General features: G+C 30.3%; 1 protein-coding gene across 5 annotated transcripts in view; it reads left to right on the forward strand.

The window, feature by feature from the left end:
* The window catches only part of LOC135132885 (uncharacterized), a 110,919-nt gene that overhangs the window by 78,303 nt on the left and 12,307 nt on the right, over positions 1-20,309 (forward strand). For 3 of the 5 annotated variants that reach the window (XM_064061097.1, XM_064061099.1, XM_064061098.1), the window contains exons 2-6: positions 1,134-1,412; positions 8,077-8,328; positions 8,377-8,584; positions 14,501-14,572; positions 14,949-15,270. In XM_064061097.1, coding sequence (XP_063917167.1) covers positions 1,190-1,412; positions 8,077-8,328; positions 8,377-8,584; positions 14,501-14,572; positions 14,949-15,270 — 1,077 coding nt within the window. In that variant the 5' untranslated portion in view covers positions 1,134-1,189. Of the gene's footprint in view, positions 1-993; positions 1,076-1,133; positions 1,413-8,076; positions 8,329-8,376; positions 8,585-14,500; positions 14,573-14,948; positions 15,271-20,309 lie in introns of those variants that run through there. The other 2 variants (XM_064061100.1, XM_064061101.1) reach the window with 2 other exon arrangements.

Consider the following 20,309-nt stretch of genomic DNA (forward strand, 5'->3'; position numbering starts at 1 on the left):
TTTCTCGCTTTCCATGTTTATTCTATCTTTGATTGAACTCAATTAATTAGTAGTTTTATAAAAAGCAACTGTAGATTAGAGAACAAGAATTAAGTAGAACTGAAAAGATTTTACCGCTTTTTATATTGATAGAATTTAAGAATATTAGGTTATGTTGATATTTGTAAAAGGCTACGACGATAGTTAGTCATTAATCACAACGAAGCGGCAAAATTCACGAAATTTCAAAGCCAACTTGATGCACAAACTTTTATAATCACCGTGTATTAATTTGAGGAAAGATAGATGAATTTTGACTTCAAAGCAGGATAAAAGTGGAACGAAGACAATAATAAACCACGTTCCAAGAAGTTCCAGAAAAAAAATCAAGAAAGAACTTAATTGGTAATGTTTGGAGGAGGGCTTCTTGAATGTTCTGTTTATTCTGGTGAAGAAAGATTAAAAACGGGACTTTCAGACGAAATTTAGCCCAGAAAAGTTGGGCAGTTCTCACATGGAAAAATTTTTAAGTTCTAGGGCTATCGGAAACCCAAGAAGAATTCTAATCGAAGAAATTAAAAAAATGGTCGATATTAAAAGTCAAGAGAATTATTATTTGACGGAAAAGAACACCCATGGTGACGACCTTTGCAAGGAATGTCGAGAGCGTTCCTACAAATTAATTAATAGTAGAGCGTTGTTTGTTCAAGTGTTGTAATAACTGCACCCGAGTTTTAACAAAACATTGTTAAGTTTTCCTGTATGACAACAAAAACAACAATTTTAATAAAAATAAAAATCTATTTATATCACAAAGTGAAAGATCGGAACCTCCTTCGATCATCATTAACCCATTGCCCCAAAATCGTCCTCTCTGCGAAGGTTGAACTAAATTAGACACTTATGGCAGTTAAACACTAATAAATTATGTCACCGTAGGTGCCGCCTCCGTGCCAAACGCGCTATTCCTTCTCGTAGGCCACGGCCAAGAGCATTAACGTGTCCAACAATTGAAGTCAATTTCCATGTTTTCGTCCTCGTCTAATGCATTTAGTACAGTTTGATGGCTCTCATTACACGCTATCTCCGCGCAATCGTAACCAAATTTAGATAACCTCGCCGTATCTCGAATATAATTAAAATTCTTGTTCCAGAAAAATGATCAAGCGACACAAACCAGACACGACATAGCCTCGGTCGAGGTGCGACGATGACTTCCAGGCCCAGTTCGGGTGCCAAAACGTCGACCGGACACAGAAGGGCCGAATCGGGGGGAGGACACCACAGGCACAGCTCGTCGGGATCCGGACACCATCGATCCGATTCGGGGCAGAGCTTCGATTCCGAGTACCACCGAGAGCGCAGGCACGGACACCATCGGTCCAAGTCGGGCGTGAGCGAGAGGGAGAGACTCGATTCCAATGGGTCGCAATGTAAGCCAAAATTATTTTTCAAAAAGCGAGAATTTAAATTGGTGGAAGGTTATTTCGAGAGAACTTTCCTGGTCTCTGAAGGGCAGCCCAACAAATCCCGTTTCTTTGAAAAATATATGGAAAAAAAATGCGATTTGTGTTTTCTGATAACCTCTATAAAGTAAAAACCAGTGGCGTAAATTACACTCCCGCAGCTTTTTTGACTCGAATTTTTTAATTGTTCTATTTTTCATTTTTTGTTGTTTATAATTCAGTTTGCAATTTGTTGAATTTTCAAGTCTAAATTTTTCAGTTTTCCAATTTTCCGACTTTTGAATCTTTCAATTTTTAGATTTTGCAATTTTTCGATTTGAGTTTCTCGAGTTTTTAATTTTTCAATTTTTCGATTCCTCAGTTCTTCGAGTTGCAGTTTTTCATTTTTTCAGCTTTTCGATTTTTCAACTAACTGTAAAATTGAAATCAGAAAGGAAAACTGTAAAAGTATAAAATGAAAACTTTGAAAACTGTAAAAATTGGAAATCAAACTTGACAAAGAAATAGAAAATTGAAAAATCTAAAGATTAAAAATTGAGAAACTTTTAAATCGAAAAAGCGTAAAATCGAAAAAACGAAATAAGTACATATTGTAAAATCGAAAAAACGAAATATCTATTGTAAAATCGAAATATTGAAAATCGAAGAAACCGGAAAATCGAATTATTCGAAATCGAAAAATAAGAAAATTGAGAAATTTGAAAATTGAAAAATCAAAGATTGAAAATTAGAAAATTGGATAAACTAAAAATTATAAAACCGAAACAACATTAAAATTTTTCAATTGTTCTATTATTGATGTTAGTTTTTTCTTTGGGATGCGGTTTGGAATTTGTTGAGTTTTCAAGTTTAAATTTTTCAGTTGCCAGTTTTCTAACTTTTGAATCGTTGAATTTTTAGATTTTGCAATTTTTCGGTTTGAGTTTCTCGAGTTTTCAATTCTTAAGTTTTATTTTTTTTTGTTTCTTCAATTTTTCGTTTCTTCAATTGTTCAATTTGCGATTTTTTCAATTTTTCATTTTTCTGGTTTTTTGGATTTGACGAAATTTTTTTAATTTGTCGGTGTTCCAACTTTTGGATGTTTATTATGCTTCAATTTTTCGATTTTCCAATTTTTCACTGCTTCAGTTTTTCGATTTGTAATTTTTCCTTCCGGTTTTTTATTTTCTTTATTTTGCAGTTGTTCGGTTTTTCCAGGTTCTGATTTTAGAATTTTTCTTTTTTTCAATGTGAGATTTTTCAGTTATTGGATTTTTCAATTTTTCGGTTTTTTAACTTATACATTTTTTAATTTTTGATTTTTTCAATTTTAAATTTCAATTTCCTGATTTTTCAATTTTTCGTTTCTTCAATTCATGACTTACAATTTTTCCAATTTTAATTTTAAATATGTAATAATAGTAATACTAATTTTAAATTTTTTCACTTTTTTAGTTTTTCAATTATTGAATTTTAAAACTTTTTCATCAATTGATTTTTAATTTTGCATTTTTTGCCTCGATTTTTAATTTTTTTTATTTTTCAATTTCTCGTTTCCTCTGTTTTTCGATTTGCAATTTTTCGTTTAGGTTTTTCATTTTACTTATTTTTTCAATGTGAGATTTTTCAGTTTTTTGATTTTTCGAATTTTTAACTTGTGCATTTTTTAATTTTTGTTTTTTTCAATCTTAAATTTCAATTTCCTGATTTTTCAATTTTTCGTTTCTTCAATTCTTGACTTACAGTTTTTCCAATTTTCATTTTTAATATGTAATAATAATAAAATTTTCCATTTTTTCAATTTTTCAATTATTGGATTTTAAAACTTTTTCATCAACTGAACTTTTTAATTTGATTTTTAATTTTTCAATTTTTCAATTCTTCAATTTTTTATTTCTTCAAATATTCGATTTTGCAATTTTTGCTTCGATTTTTTATTTTTCAATATTTCCTCTAGTTTTCGATTTGCAATTTTTCGTTTCGGTTTTTCATTGTCTTTATTTTTTCAATGATTCGTTTTTTCAGTGTTCTTGTTTTATAATTTTTCTTTTTTCTATGTCAAGTTTTTCAATATTTGGGTTTTTCAAATTGCAATTTTCGATTTTTTATTTTTTGTATTTTCAAACTTCTGTCTTTTTTTCAATTTTAAATTTTTCATTATTTGTTACTTCAATTTTAGATTTACAATTTTCCTGCCTGAATTTTTTATTTGCTTTATTTTTCAATTTTTCGTTTCGGTTTTTCATTTTCTCTATTTTTTCAATGATTTCGTTTTTCAGTGTTCTTTATTTATTTCTCTTTTTTCAACGTGAAATTTTTCAATATTTGGATTTTTCAATTTAAAATTTTTTGATTTTCAATTTTTTGGTTTTTCAACTTTCAAATTTTTTTTTCAATTTTAGATTTTTCATTATTTCTTACTTTCATTCTTGATTTACAGTTTTCCTAGGTTTCATTTTAAAGATGTAATAATTCTAATTTTTTTAATTTTTCACGTTTTTGGAATTTTTCCATTTTTCAATTATTGGATTTTAAAAAACTTTTTCATTTTCGACTTTTTTTTTCCTTCCGGTTTTTCATTTTCTTTATTTTTCCAACTGTTCGGTTTTTCAATATTCTGATTTTATAATTTTTCTTTTTTTTTCAATGTGAAATTTTTCAGATTTTGGATTTTTCAATTTTTCGTTTCTTCAGTTTTTGACTTACAATTTTTCAAATTTTCAGTTTAAATATGTAATAATAAGAATAATGATAATACTAAAATTTTTCACTTTATCCGTTTTTCAACTATTCGATTTTAAAACTTTTTCATCAATTTGCTTTTTAATTTTGCAATTTTTGCCTCGATTTTATATTTTCTTTATTTTTCAATTTCTCGTTTCCTCTGTTTTTCGATTTGCAATTTTTCTTTTCGGTTTTTCATTTTATTTATTTTTTCAATGTGAGATTTTTCAGTTTTTTGATTTTTCGAATTTTTAACTTGCGCATTTTTTAATTTTTGTTTTTTTCAATTTTAAATTTCAATTTCCTGATTTTTCAATTTTTCGTTTCTTCAATTCTTGACTTTACAGTTTTTCCAATTTTCATTTTAAATATGTAATAATAATAAAATTTTCCATTTTTTCAATTTTTCAATTATTGGATTTTAAAAGTTTTTCATCAACTGAACTTTTTAATTTGATTTTTAATTTTTCAATTTTTCGATTCTTCAATTTTTTAATTCTTCAAATATTCGATTTTTTATTTTTCAATATCTGGTTTCCTCTATTTTTCGATTTGCAATTTTTCGTTTCGGTTTTCCATTGTCTTTATTTTTTCAATGATTCGTTTTTTCAGTGTTCTTGTTTTATAATTTTTCTTTTCTTTCCATGTCATGTTTTTCAATATTTGGGTTTTTCAATTGCAATTTTCGATTTACAATTTTACTAGTTTTCATTTTAAATATGTAATGATAATTCTAATTTTTAAAATTTTTCACTTTTCCAATTTTTCGATTCTTCAATTTTTTATTTCTTCAAATATTCGATTTTGCAATTTTTGTCTCGATTTTTTATTTTCTTTGTTTTTCAATTTCTCCTTTCCTCTATTTTTCAATTTGCAGTTTTTCGTTTCGGTTTTTCATTTTCTTTATTTTTTCAAAAATTCGGTTTTTCAGTGTTCTTGTTTTATAATTTTTCTTTTTTTCCAAAATTTTCAATATTTGGGTTTTTCAAATTGCAATTTTCGATTTTTTATTTTTTGTATTTTCAAATTTCTGTTTTTTTTTTCAATTTTAAATTTTTCCCTATTTGTTACTTCAATTTTTGATTTACAATTTTCCTGCCAGAATTTTTTATTTTCTTTATTTTTCAATTTCTCGTTTCCTCTTCCTTTTCATTTTCTTTATTTTTTTAATGATTTCGTTTTTCAGTGTTCTTATTTTATTTTTATTTTTTCCATGTGAAATTTTTCGAAATTTGAATTTTTCAATTTGCAATTTTTCGATTTTGAATTTTTTGGTTTTTCAACTTTCAGATTTTTTTTCAATTTTACATTTTTCATTATTTTGATATACAGTTTTCCTAGTTTTCATTTTAAATATGTAATAATTCTAATTTTTAAAAATGTTCACTTTTTCAGTTTTTCATTTTGTTAGAAGTTTCCCATTTTCCAATGACTGCATTTTAAAAAACTTTTTCATTTTCGACTTTTTAATTGTTCCTTCCGGTTTTTCATTTTCTTTATTTTTCCAACTGTTCGGTTTTTCAATGGTCTGATTTTATAATTTTTGTCTTTTTTTCAATGTGAAATTTTTCAATTTTTCGTTCCTTCAGTTCTTGATTTACAATTTTTCCATTTTTCATTTTAAATATGTAATAATAAGATTAATGATAATACTAAAATTTTTCACTTTTTCCATTTGTCAATTATTGTATTTTAAAACTTTTTCATCAATTTGCTTTTTAATTTTGCAATTTTTGCCTCATTTTTTATTTTCTTTATTTTTCAATTTCTCGCTTCCTCTATTTTTCGATTTGCAATTGATTTCGTTTTCAGTTTTCTTATTTCATTTTTCTTTTTTTTCCATGTGAAATTTTTCAATACATATTTGGACTTTTCAGTTTGCAATTTTTCGATTTTCAGTTTTTTGTTTTTTCAACTTTCAGATTTTTTTTTACAATTTTAGATTTGATTATTTGTTACTTCAATTTTTGATTTACAGTTTTCCTAGTTTTCTTTTAAACATGTAATTATTATTATTACATGAAAAATTTTGAACTTTTTTAATTTTTCACAATTTTAGAATTTTTCCATTTTTCAATTATTGGGTTTTTCAAATTGCAGTTTTCTATATTCATTTTTATGTTTTTTCAAATTTATAAATTTTTGTTTCAATTTTAGATTTTTCATTAATTGTTACTTCAATTTCTTGTTTCCTCTATTTTTCGATTTGCAATTTTTCGTTTCGGTTTTTGATTTTCTTTATTTTTTCAATAATTCGGTTTTTCAGTGTTCTTTATTTATTTTTCTTTATTTCCATGTAAAATTTTTCAATATTTGGATTTTTCAATTTGCAGTTTTTCGATTTTCAGTTTTTTGTTTTTTCAACTTTCAAATTTTTTCTACAATTTTAGATTTTTGATTATTTGTTACTTCAATTTTTGATTTACAGTTTTCCTAGTTTTTTAAATATGTAATAATCATTCCAATTTTAAAAATTTGGAACTTTTTCAATTTTTCACGATTTTAAAATTTTTCCATTTTGCTATTATTGGATTTTAAAATTTTTCATTTGTTCAACTTATTAATTTTTCGATTTTTAATTCTTCAAATTTTCGATTTGCAGATTTTCGATTGGGCTTTTTATATTTTCTTTATTTTTTCAGATTTTCTATTCTTCAGTTTTTGGATTTGCAATTGTTCAAATTTTCGTGTTTTTTTCAATCAACATATAGCTTTTCGAGTTTTCATCTATATTTTTTTCAGTTTTTCTATTTTCCAAATTTTTTTGTTCCAATTTTTTGATTTTCATTATTTGTTACTTCCATTTTTGTTTTGTAACTTTTCTAGTTTTCATTTTAAATATGTAGTAATAATTATAATTTAAAAAATGTTTCACTTTTTCATTTATTCGATTTTACAATTTTTGAGATTTCCAATCTTTCGATTCGATTCTTTTTTTTTCTTCTTTCCAATTTTTTGATTCATTAATCTTTTTCGATTTTTAAGTTTCCCGATCTTTAGTTTTTCAATGTTTCAATTTTTTGTTTCTTCAGTTCTTCGATTTGCAATTTGCAAGGAAAAAACGAAAAAGTATAAAATTGAAAACTTTGAAAAATCTTAAAATTGGAAATCAAAAACTTGAAAAATTGAAGAATCGAAAATTTGAAAAATTAAAAGATTAAAAATTGGGAAACTTAAAAATCGAAAAAGTGCAAAATCGAAAAACGAAATATATATTGTAAAATCAAAATATTGAAAATTAAAGACACCGGAAAATCGGATTATTGGAAATCCAAAAAGTGCAAAATTGAAAAATTTGAAAATTGGAAAATCGAGGAATTGAAAAATCAAAGATATAAAATCGAGAAAAGAAAAATTTTAAAATCAGAATGGCAAATAAAAATCAAGAACTTGAAAAATTGAAAAATTTGAAAGCCGAGAAATTGAAAAATTGAAAAATGAAAAAAATTTAAAAACCTAAAAATTGTGACATCAAAAAATTGGTCGAAAGTAAATAAATCCAGATTTTTCCAAAAATTATTATTTGATTTTTCAAGTTTTATTTTTATGATCATTTTATATTAAAATTATAATTGGTGGTGGGGATGATTAAACAGTTTGGTTAGCGTTTTATCGTATACTCGATATTCCTAATATACAAACAAAATTTAACAACAATCGGTCTAGTGGTTTCTCAAAATTAAATATGTGCCTAATAAAAATTGAAGACGACAGACAGACAGACAGACAGACGGAAACGAGAAGGCACTTTTTTCGGACTCTTGAGGTAATGAAACGTCGAGAAAAGATTAAAGTGGCAGTCGTCCGGTGGACTTGATTACTATACTTTCTTAGCTTACGCTCAGGACGTAAAAATAAAATTTTCTTAACAACAAAATTCCAAACTTGCGGTAACCAAAAGTTTTCTTTTTCCTTTTTGTCCTTTTAGTATCCAATAAGTTGGAATTCCGGTCCGCCCAAGGCCTCCACAGCGACGGCCACCACTACGCGAGACCGACGTCCCTCTACCCGCTGCGGACCGACGGCTTAGCCCTAGGCCCCGACGCCCTCCAGCCCGAGCGCGAGCCCATCAGATTCGACGTAAACCTGGTGGGGGCGCCGCCCGAGGTCGAGCAGCTGGTGAACAACATCAAGCAAGTCGCCGAGCAGTTTCTCTACCACTGGAGAACCTTCCCCATAAGTAAGAACAGCGCTTAACTTAAAGTAAGTCGAGTAATCGGGTGTTTAGTCCTTCCAAGTCCCGTTTCGCAATGCGATTCGTTCCCGACGTCGCAACTCGCATCCGATGGGTCTCTAGGTAGATGCAAGACGAAGTATCACTTGCGCGATCTCTTTGTAGCGCCCTCTTTCGACGAGCTAGACGCTGTCGCTGTCGATGGTAAAGGTGAGCCGAGGCGGTTGACGGGGAAGCAGTTGGAGTATATAAGGGAGCGAGGGTATGTCGTTGTTCGCAGGGAGATACAGTGGCGCTGAAATAGTTGATACGGAAACGAAAGATGGTGGAGTGGAGTATCGACTGTTTGGGCTGGAGATTTTCCTTTATTGTGGAGTTGTGGCGTAAAAGAGGAATAATGTCTGCAAAATATATACATACTTATTTTCTGTATTGTACTTAAAATTTTGCCGGATGATTTTTTTTTTTTTAATATTATCTTTTTTCTCGGGGTTTAATTGTGTTTCATTTTTAGAGTTGGGGGCTAAATGTGTTTCGATTTTAGAAATAGCACAATACAGAATACAAAATGTCTGGACATCATTTGTGTGTCGTTTTTAGGAGTAGCAATGTCAGGGCGTAATTGTGTTTCGCTTTTAGAAGTAACAATCTCGGGGGCTAATTTTGTTTCGATTTTCGAAATAGCAATCTCGGAGGCTATTTGTGACTCGATTTTAGCAATGGCATACAACAGAAAAAAGAACCTTGAGACACCGATTTCGTTTCGTTTTTAGAAGTAGAAATCTCGATGGCTAGTTGTATTTCACTTTTAGAATTAGCAATCTCGAAGGCTAAATGTGTTTCGATTTTGGAAATAGCATTATACAAATTAAAGAATATCTGAAAATCAATAGTGGTTCTTTTTAGAAGTAGCAATCTCGGGAAGTAATTGTGTTTCACTTTTAGAAATATCAATCTCGGAGGCTAATTTTGTTTCAAGTTTAGAAATAGCATTCAATAGAATAAAAAACCTCGTGATTGCGATTTTCTTTCATTTTTAGAAATATCAATTTCGAGGAGGTAATTGTTTCGCTTTTAGAATTAGCAATTTCGGGTGGTAATTGTGAATCGTTTTAGAAATGGGGAAATAGCATACAACAGAATAAAGAACCTCGCGATTCCGATTTAGCTTCGTTTTTAAAAGTAGAAATCTCGGGGGCTAATTGTGTTTCACTTTTAGAATTAGCAATCTCGGGGGCTAAATGTGTTTCAATTTTAGAAATAGCTTTATACAAATTAAAAAATATCTGAAAATCAATTGTGTTTCGTTTTTAGCAGTAGCAATCTCGGGAAGTAATTGTGTTTCGCTTTTAGAAATAGCAATCTCGGAGGCTAATTTTGTTTCAATTTTAGAAATAGCATTCAATAGAATAAAAAACCTCGTGATTGCGATTTTCTTTCATTTTTAGAAATATCAATTTCGGGGAAGTAATTGTTTCGCTTTTAGAATTAGCAATTTTCTGGGGCTAATTGTGAATCGTTTTAGAAATGGGGAATTGGCATACAAGAGAATAAAGAACTTCGCGATTCCGATTTAGCTTCGTTTTTAAAAGTAGAAATTTCGGGGGCTAATTGTGTTTTACTTTTAGAAATAGCATTATACAAATTAAAAAATATCTGAAAATCAATTGTGTTTCGTTTTTAGAAATAGCAATCTCGGGAAGTAATTGTGTTTCGCTTTTAGAAATAGTAGTCTCGGAGGCTAATTTTGTTTCAATTTTAGAAATAGCATTCAATAGAATAAAGAACCTCGTGATTGCGATTTTCTTTCATTTTTAGAAATATCAATTTCGAGGAGGTAATTGTTTCACTTTTAGAATTAACAATTTTGGGTGCTAATTGTGAATCGTCTTAGAAATGGGGAAATAGCATACAACAGAATAAAGAACCTCGCGATTTCGATTTAGCTTCGTTTTTAAAAGTAGAAGTCTCGAGGGCTAATTGTGTTTCAATTTTAGAATTAGCAATCTCGGGGGCTAAATGTGTTTCGATTTTAGAAATAGCATTATACAAATTAAAAAATATCTGAAAATCAATTGTGTTTCGTTTTTAGAAGTAGCAATCTCGGGAAGTAATTGTGTTTCGCTTTTAGAAATAGCAATCTCGGAGGCTAATTTTGTTTCAATTTTATAAATTGCATTCAATAGAATAAAAAACCTCGTGATTGCGATTTTCTTTCATTTTTAGAAATATCAATTTCGAGGAGGTAATTGTTTCGCTGTTAGAATTAGCAATTTCGGGGGCTAAATGTGTTTCGATTTTGGAAATAGCATTTTACAAATTAAAAAATATCTGAAAATCAATTGTGTTTCGTTTTTAGCAGTAGCAGTCTCGGGAAGTAATTGTGCTTCGCTTTAAAAAATAGCAGTCTTGGAGGCTAATTTTGTTTCAATTTTAGAAGTAGCATTTAATAGAATAAAGAACTTCGTGATTGCGATTTTCTTTCGTGTTTCGGAATAGCAATTTCAAAGTGGTAATTGTATGTCACTTTTAGAATTAGCAATATTGGTCCAAATATGTTTCGATTTTAGCAATATCATAATACAAACTAAAGATTATGTGGACATCAATTGTGTGTCGTTTTTAGGAGTAGCAATGTCGGGGCGTATTTGTGTTTCACTTTTAGAAGTAGCAATCCCGGGGGCTAATTATGCTTCAATTTTAGAAATAGCATTCAATAGAATAAAGAACCTCGTGATTGCGATTTTCTTTCATTTTTAGAAATATCAATTTCGGGGAAGTAATTGTTTCGCTTTTAGAATTAGCAATTTCGGGGGCTAATCGTGAATCGTTTTAGAAATGGGGAAATAGCATACAACAGAATAAAGAATCTCGCGATTCCGATTTAGCTTCGTTTTTAAAAGTAGAAATCTCGGGGGCTAATTGTGTTTCACTTTTAGAATTAGCAATCTCGGGGGCTAAAGGTGTTTCGATTTTAGAAATAGCATTATACAAATTAAAAAATATCTGAAAATCAATTGTGTTTCGTTTTTAGAAGTAGCAATCTCGGGAAGTAATTGTGTTTCGCTTTTAGAAATAGCAATCTCGAAGCCTAATTTTGTTTCAGTTTTAGAAATAGCAATCAGTAGAATAAAAAACCTCGTGATTGCGATTTTCTTTCTTTTTTAGAAATATCAATTTCGAGGAGGCAATTGTTTCGCTTTTAGAATTAGCAATTTCTGGGGCTAATTGTGAATCGTTTTAGAAATGGAGAAATGGCATACAACAGAATAAGGAACTTCGCGATTCCGATTTAGCTTCGTTTTTAAAAGTAGAAATCTCGGGGGCTAATTGTGTTTCACTTTTAGAATTAGCAATCTCGGGGGCTAAATGTGTTTCGATTTTGGAAATAGCATTTTACAAATTAAAAAATATCTGAAAATCAATTGTGTTTCGTTTTTAGCAGTAGCAGTCTCGGGAAGTAATTGTGCTTCGCTTTAAAAAATAGCAGTCTTGGAGGCTAATTTTGTTTCAATTTTAGAAGTAGCATTTAATAGAATAAAGAACTTCGTGATTGCGATTTTCTTTCGTGTTTCGGAATAGCAATTTCAAAGGGGTAATTGTATGTCACTTTTAGAATTAGCAATATTGGTCCAAATGTGTTTCGATTTTAGCAATATCATAATACAAACTAAAGATTATGTGGACATCAATTGTGTATCGGTTTTAGGAGGAGCAATCTCGGGGCGTATTTGTGTTTCACTTTTAGAAATAGCAATCTCAGGGGCTAATTTTGCTTCAATTTTGGAAATAGTATTCAACAGCATAAAAGATATTTCGATTTTAGTTCGTTTTTAGAAATAGCAATTTGGGGGGATTGTGTTAGAAATGGCAATCATGAAGGCGTAATTGTGTTTCACTTTTAGAATTAGATGTCTGGAGATCAATCATTATGTTTCGTTGTTTAGAACTAACAATCTCTGGAAGTAATGTGTTTTGCTTTTAGAAGTAGCAATCTTGGGGGCTAATTGTTATTCGATTTTAGAAATGGCATACAACAGTAGAAAGAACTTCGAAATTTCACTTTTGTTTCGTTTTTAGAAGTAGAAATCTCGGGGGCTAATTGTGTCTCAGTTTTTAGATTTAGCAATTTTAAGAGCTAAATGTGTTTAGGTTTTAGAAATAGCACAATACAGAATAAAGACTGTCTGGAGATCAATAATTATGTTTCGTTTTTTAGAAGTAGCAGTCTCGGGGGCTAATTTTATTTCGATTTTAATATAGCATACAATAGAATAAAGAACTTCGCGGTTTCGATTTTCTTTCGTTTTTAGAAATAGCAATTTCGGCGGCTAATTGTGATTCGATTTTAGAAATGGCATGCAATAATAGCAAGAACCTCGAAATTCTAATTTTGTTTCTTTTTTAGAAGTAGAAATTTCGGGGGATAATTGTGGTTCACTTTTAGAGTTAGCAATATCAGGAATTAAATGTGTTTATATCTTAGAAATGGCATTAAACAGAATAAAGAACCTCGCGATTCTGATTTTGCTTCGTTTTTAGAAGTAGAAATCTTAAGGTTTAATTGTGTTTCATTTTTAGAATAGCAATCTTGGGCCAAATGTGTTTCGATTTTAGCAATATCATAATACAAACTAAAGATTATCTGGACATCAATTGTGTATCGGTTTTAGGAGTAGCAATCTCGGGGCATATTTGTGTTTCGCTTTTAAAAATAGCAATCTCAGGGGCTAATTTTGCTTCAATTTTGGAAATAGCATTCAACAGCATAAAAGATATTTCGATTTTCGTTCGTTTTTAGAAATAGCAATTAGGGGGGATTGTATTATAAATAGCAATCAGGAAGGCGTAATTGTGTTTCACTTTTAGAATTAGCAATGTCGGGTGCTAATTGTGACTCGATTTTAGAAATAGCATTAAATATAATAAAGAACCTCGCGATTCCGATTTTGCTTCATTTTTAGAAGTAGAAATCTCGGGGTTTAATTGTGTTTCATTTTTAGAGTTAGCAATGTTGGGGGCTAAATGTGTTTCGATTTTAGAAATAGCACAATACAGAATACAAAATGTCTGGACATCATTTGTGTGTCGTTTTTAGGAGTAGCAATGTCAGGGCGTATTTGTGTTTCGCTTTTAGAAGTAGCAATTTCGGGAGCTAATTTTGCTTCAATTTTAGAAATAGCATTCAATAGAATAAAGAACCTAGCAATTGCGATTTTCGTTCGTTTTTAGAAATAGCAATTTGGGGGGCTAATTTTGATTCGCTTTTAGAAATGACATATCAGAGACAAATGAACCTCGAAATTCTAATTTTTTTCTTTTTCAGAAGTAGAAATCTCGGGCACTAAATGTTTTGCTTTAAGAAACAGCCATCTCGGATCTTAAATTTTTTGGATTTCATTTTGGAGATTTTATGTAATTTGCTGACATGGTCACATATAGATTTGTAATTGTAGATTAGTATTATCATCTACCCCTTTGCAATAGTTTTTCATCTGGGTTTGGAATAAGGTTGCACATAAAAAGAACATTTTGTTGGCCATGAACCTGAAACCTTTGTATGAAAAATCGAAATTTCTATTAATCTGGTGTTATTTATTCACTCTTAAAAGTATGTAGTTTGAGAAGTAAGTAAAAAATTACAACAAAAGATCTTTTCTATATAATTTAATTTAGGCTGGTCATAAAAGATCTTACAATAAACTGGTTTTGGAAAATCTGTGATTGTATTTTTAATAAAAATATATTGCTTTATTGTGAAAGGTAACAAAATTATCGTAACTGAATTGTTGGTTGCCTACCTAGCATTTAACAAATACACCATTAGTGATAAACAATAAATATTATTGATTACAAGATAATTTACGAAAGTTCGAAACGATTGTAATATTAATCGCCAGCCTTTGTAAAATAAATTGTACTTCTAATTGACTTTTTAAAATTCCCTCATTGAATTTTGATTGATGTTTTTCATATTATTTTTTAAATAATAAATGAGCAAAAATAAATTTTAAGCAGTTAATAAACAACACTTAATTGGCGTGTATTGTTATTGTGTAATTATTATGCTTTTAAGATGGTATTTTAAAGGGCTGCGCTCGTCATTATTCCTCTCTTATGCAATTCCTCCGCGTCCCATCTAACTCTGCTGATTTATATGTGATGTTATTCTGTAAAGCTTGCACAAGGATAAGTTCGGAAAGCCAAAACGATTGAACCTGCAACAACTAGAATCAATTAGGCGCCAGGGGTATGTTATTGTGCTGTCATGTGCATCGTCTATCTCTCTACTTCTGCCAGATTTTTATTTAACTTACTGTCTTGTGACAATTATGCAGCTAGTTTTGGTTCGTTCTTTACGCTATTTGTGTTTTTGTATTTCTTAACGTCGACAGTGCCACAGCCGCCATAACAATGGAGCGTTTGATTTCTTTTACATTAACTTACCGATTTCATTTTTTGTTTGTTTGTGTTCTTTTAGCTTCTGTATGCATCAAATTGTATCTGAAACAAATTAACTGTAGAACTCTGTGTGATCAAAAAATCTGTGCAAGTTTTACGTCATCCATAGTATTCATCCCCTGTCCTACGACGACACGATTTTAAACGCGCGCCTACCATTACAGCGAGTTTGAGGTAGAGTCTTTGAATTTTCCCGGCCAGCAACACCGATGGAGGCTGTCGCAGCTGCTGCAGAAGGGCACGGAGAAGAGCAGCGATTCGCTCTTGAACGATCTGGCGTTAGCGCTGCGGTTCATCGCCGTGACGGCGAAGGGCCGGCTTCTGTCGCACTTCTTCAGCGTCTCGGAGGCCCTGAAGGCGCTGTTGGCGGGGCTGTTGAGGATTCTGGATCTGGTCTTCGGGATACCCAGTCTGCAGGCTCATAACCTAGATGCCAAAATTAGGGAAGAGAGGACCAAGTATTTGGTGGCGGAACTGGTGTGTCGGGTAAGGGCGGTCAATTTTTTAAAATAGTTTTACACATTTCAGACGACTAAGTCACTCTTAAAAAAATGTAGAAGTATTCTAAATCACTTTTTTTGTACGGATTTAAGACGGAAAAAAAATCCAACGGTTATCATTAAATTTAAAATTACTACTATACAATTGTACAATTTAGATATTGTTCCAAAAATTTGGATGTCTGGGGTAAAACATTAATACAGATTCATAGACTACAAGTAGAAGAATATGTTTTTTATAAAATTTAAATAACATTTATTCGTCAAAATTTTGTAATGTCATTAATTTATTGGGAGGAAGTAAACGGATAAATTTTGGTTAACGATTTACCATGTTTACCTTAAAACGTTTGCAAGATTTCAAAGCATTCGGTTTTGCAGTTTCAAAATTAATTCACCAAATGTTATACAATTTTGATTTTTTTTTTCAAAATTTGGATGCCGAGGGAAAAATCTAATTAAATTTAAATAACATTTGTTCGGCCAAATTGTAAGATGACGTCATCAGTAGAATTTACCATGCTTCCTTAAACATTTGCAAGAGTTTATAGCATTCAGTTTTACAATTTTAATTTTTTTTTCCAAAAGTCTGTATCTCTAGGGTAAAAACTGAACACGATCTAAAATTTGATAACAATCGGTCCGGTAGTTTCGGAAATTTTCTGTCTAATACAAAAACCTAAAACATGTTTATAATTGTAAATTTTTATACAGCAATTAAGCTCCGCCTCCAAGCTCAGGACAAATAAAAAGATAATCACAATTCAAGTAGGGTGGGTGGGCGGGGCTTATATTTTGTCTTTTTTTATTATATTTGGTCTTATTTTAATAACCAAACTCTTAAAACGTGTTTACAATGGTAATTTGTTATAGAGAAATTTAGATTTTGCAATTAAGCCCCGCCCCGTGACTAATGAAAAATAAAAAAATCATCACAATTGAGATAGGGAGGGTGGGCGGGGCTGATATTTTGCCTCTTTTTAAATATATTTAGTCATCTTTTCATAATTAAAAACTTAAAACATATTCAAAATGGTAAATTTTTATAGAGAAATGTGAATTTTGCAATTAATCTCCGCCCCCAAGCTCACGACAAATAAAAAAATCATCACAATTGAGATTGGGCGGGGCTGATGTTTCGTCTTTTTTTAATATATTTAGTCTTCTTTTCATAAATAAAAACTTGAAACATGTTTATATTTGTAAATTTTTGTACAGAAATATGAATTTTGCAATTAAGCTCCGCCCCCAAGCTCACGACAAATAAAAAAAATTATGACAATTGAGGTAGGGCGGGTGGGCGGGGCTTATATTTTGTCTTTTTAAATATATTTTGTTTTCTTTTCATAACTAAAAACTTAAAACATGTTGAAAATGGTAAATTTTTATAGAGAAATATGAATTTTGCAATTAAGCTCCGCCCCCAAGCTCACGACAAATAAAAAGATCATCGCAATTGAGATACAGCGGGTGGGTGGGTCTTATATTTTGCCTTTTTTTAATATATTTAGTCTTCTTTTAATTACCAAACGCTTAAAACGTGTTTAAAATCGTAATTTTTTTATAGAGAAATTTAGATTTTGCAATTAAGCCCCGCCCCGTGATTAATGAAAAATAAAAAAATCATCACAATTGAGATAGGGAGGGTCCGCGGGGCTCATATTTTGCCTCTTTTTAAATATATTTAGTCTTCTTTTCATAATTAAAAACTTAAAACATATTCAAAATGGTAATTTTTTATAGAGAAATGTGAATTTTGCAATTAATCTCCGCCTCCAAGCTCAGGACAAATAAAAAGATCATAACAATTGAGATAGGGCGGGTGGGCGGGGCTTATATTTTGTCATTTTTTATTATATTTGGTCTTCTTTTAATAACCAAATACTTAAAACGAGTTTACAATGGTAAATTTTTATAGAGAAATTTAGATTTTGCAATTAAGCCCCGCCCCGTGATTAATGAAAAATAAAAAAATCATCACAATTGAGATAGGGAGGGTCGGCGGGGCTCATATTTTGCCTCTTTTTAAATATATTTAGTCTTCTTTTCATAATTAAAAACTTAGAACATATTCAAAATGGTAAATTTTTATAGAGAAATGTGAATTTTGCAATTAATCTCCGCCCCCAAGCTCAGGACAAATAAAAAGATCATAACAATTGAGATAGGGCGGGTGGGCGGGGCTTATATTTTGTTTTTTTTATTATATTTGGTCTTTTTTTAATAACCAAATACTTAAAACGAGTTTACAATGGTAAATTTTTATAGAGAAATTTAGTTTGTAATTAAGCTCCGCCCCGTGACTAATGAACAATAAAAAAATCGTCACAATTGAGATAGGGAGGGTGGGCGGGGCTCATATTTTGCCTCTTTAAATATATTTAGTCTTCTTTTCATAATTAAAAACTTAAAACATATTCAAAATGGTAATTTTTTATAGAGAAATGTGAATTTTGCAATTAATCTCCGCCTCCAAGCTCAGGACAAATAAAAAGATCATAACAATTGAGATAGGGCGGGTGGGCGGGGCTTATATTTTGTCATTTTTTATTATATTTGGTCTTCTTTTAATAACCAAATACTTAAAACGAGTTTACAATGGTAAATTTTTATAGAGAAATTTAGATTTTGCAATTAAGCCCCGCCCCGTGATTAATGAAAAATAAAAAAATCATCACAATTGAGATAGGGAGGGTCGGCGGGGCTCATATTTTGCCTCTTTTTAAATATATTTAGTCTTCTTTTCATAATTAAAAACTTAGAACATATTCAAAATGGTAAATTTTTATAGAGAAATGTGAATTTTGCAATTAATCTCCGCCCCCAAGCTCAGGACAAATAAAAAGATCATAACAATTGAGATAGGGCGGGTGGGCGGGGCTTATATTTTGTTTTTTTTATTATATTTGGTCTTTTTTTAATAACCAAATACTTAAAACGAGTTTACAATGGTAAATTTTTATAGAGAAATTTAGTTTGTAATTAAGCTCCGCCCCGTGACTAATGAAAAATAAAAAAATCGTCACAATTGAGATAGGGAGGGTGGGCGGGGCTCATATTTTGCCTCTTTAAATATATTTAGTCTTCTTTTCATAATTAAAAACTTAAAACATGTTCAAAATGGTAAATTTTTATAGATAAATGTGAATTTTGCAATTAATCTCCGCCCCCAAGCTCACGACAAATAAAAAAATCATTACAATTAAGTTAGGGCGGGTGGGCGGGGCTTATATTTTGTCTTTTTTTAATATATTTAGTCTTCTTTTCATAACGAAAAACTTAAAACATGTTCAAAATGGTAAATTTTTATAGAGAAATATGAATTTTGCAATTAAGCTCCGCCCCCAAGCTCACGACATAAAAAAGATCATCACAATTGAGATAGGGCGGGTGGGCGGGGCTTATATATTGTCTTTTTTTATTATATTTGGTCTTCTTTTAATAACCAAATACTTAAAACGTGTTTACAATGGTAAATTTTTATAGAGAAATTTAGATTTTGCAATTAAGCTCCGCCCCGTGACTGATGAAAACTGACTAATGAAAAATAAAAAAATCATCACAATTGAGATGGGGAGGGTGGGCGGAGTTCATATTTTGCCTTTTTTTAAATATATTTAGTCTTCTTTTCATAATTAAAAACATAAAACATGTTCAAAATGGTAAATTTTTATAGAGAAATGTGAATTTTGCAATTAATCTCCGCCCCCAAGCTCACGGCAAATAAAAAAATCATCACAATTGAGATAGGGCGGGTGGGCGGGGCTTATATTTAGTCTTTTTTTAATATATTTAGTCTTCTTTTCATAAATAAAAACTTGAAACATGTCTATATTTGTAAATTTTTGTACAGAAATATGAATTTTGCAATTAAGCTCCGCCCCCAAGCTCACGACAAATAAAAAGATGATCACAATTGAGATAGGGCGGGTGGGCGGGGCTTATATTTTGTCTTTTTTTATTATATTTGGTCTTCTTTTAATAACCAAACACTTAAAAGGTGTTTACAATGGTAAATTTTTATAGAGAAATTTAGATTTTGCAATTAAGCTCCGCCCCGTGACTAATGAAAAATTAAAAAATCATCACAATTGAGATAGGGAGCGTGGGCGGGGCTCATATTTTGCCTCTTTTTAAATAGATATTTTTAGTCTTCTTTTCATAACCAAAAACTTAAAACATGTTGAAAATGGTAAATTTTTTTAGAGAAATATGAATTTTGCAATTAAGCTCCGCCCCCAAGCTCACGCCAAATAAAAAGATCATCGCAATTGAGATACGGCGGGTGGGTGGGTCTTATATTTTGCCTTTTTTTTAATATATTTAGTCTTCTTTTAATAACCAAACGCTTAAAACGTGTTTACAGTGGCAAATTTTTATAGATAAATATAGATTTTGCAAATAAAAAAAATTATCACAATTGAGATAGGACGGGTGAGCGGGGTTTATATTTTGCCTTTTGTTCATATACTTAGTCTTTTCACAACCAAAAACTTAAAACATGTTTAAAATGGTAAATTTTTATAAGGAAACATAGATATTGCAATTAAGCTCCGCCCCGTGGCTAATGGCAAATAAAAAAATCATCACAATTGAGTTAGAGGGTGGGTGGGTGGGGCTTATATTTTTTTTTCTTTTTTCAACATGTTTTAACTTTTTGGTTATGAAAAGAAGACTAAATATATTTTAAAAAATATAAACCCCGCCCACCCGCCATATCTCAATTGTAATTTTTTTATTTGTCATGAACCACGGGGTGGTAGTTTAAAATTTACCATTTTAATTTAATAATAATAATAAAACAAAAATATTAAATTAAAATGGTAAATTTTTATAGAGAAATATAGATTTTCCCATTAACCTCCGTCCCGTGGCTCATGACAAAAAAAAAATACCACATTCGTTGAATGGACCCTTGGGCTACGCTCGGAAGGAAAAATTACCCGTTGAACTGAAAAGTACATTGTTTTATACCGACGTCTATCAGCCACTTGTATTCCTTAACGATTTGTTGTTCCAAGCCGT

Source organism: Zophobas morio, unplaced genomic scaffold (assembly GCF_036711695.1).
Source record: "Zophobas morio isolate AGI-343-1 ecotype UQ-CSIRO unplaced genomic scaffold, CSIRO_AGI_Zmor_V1 ptg000021l, whole genome shotgun sequence".
Lineage (NCBI taxonomy): Eukaryota > Metazoa > Arthropoda > Insecta > Coleoptera > Tenebrionidae > Zophobas > Zophobas morio.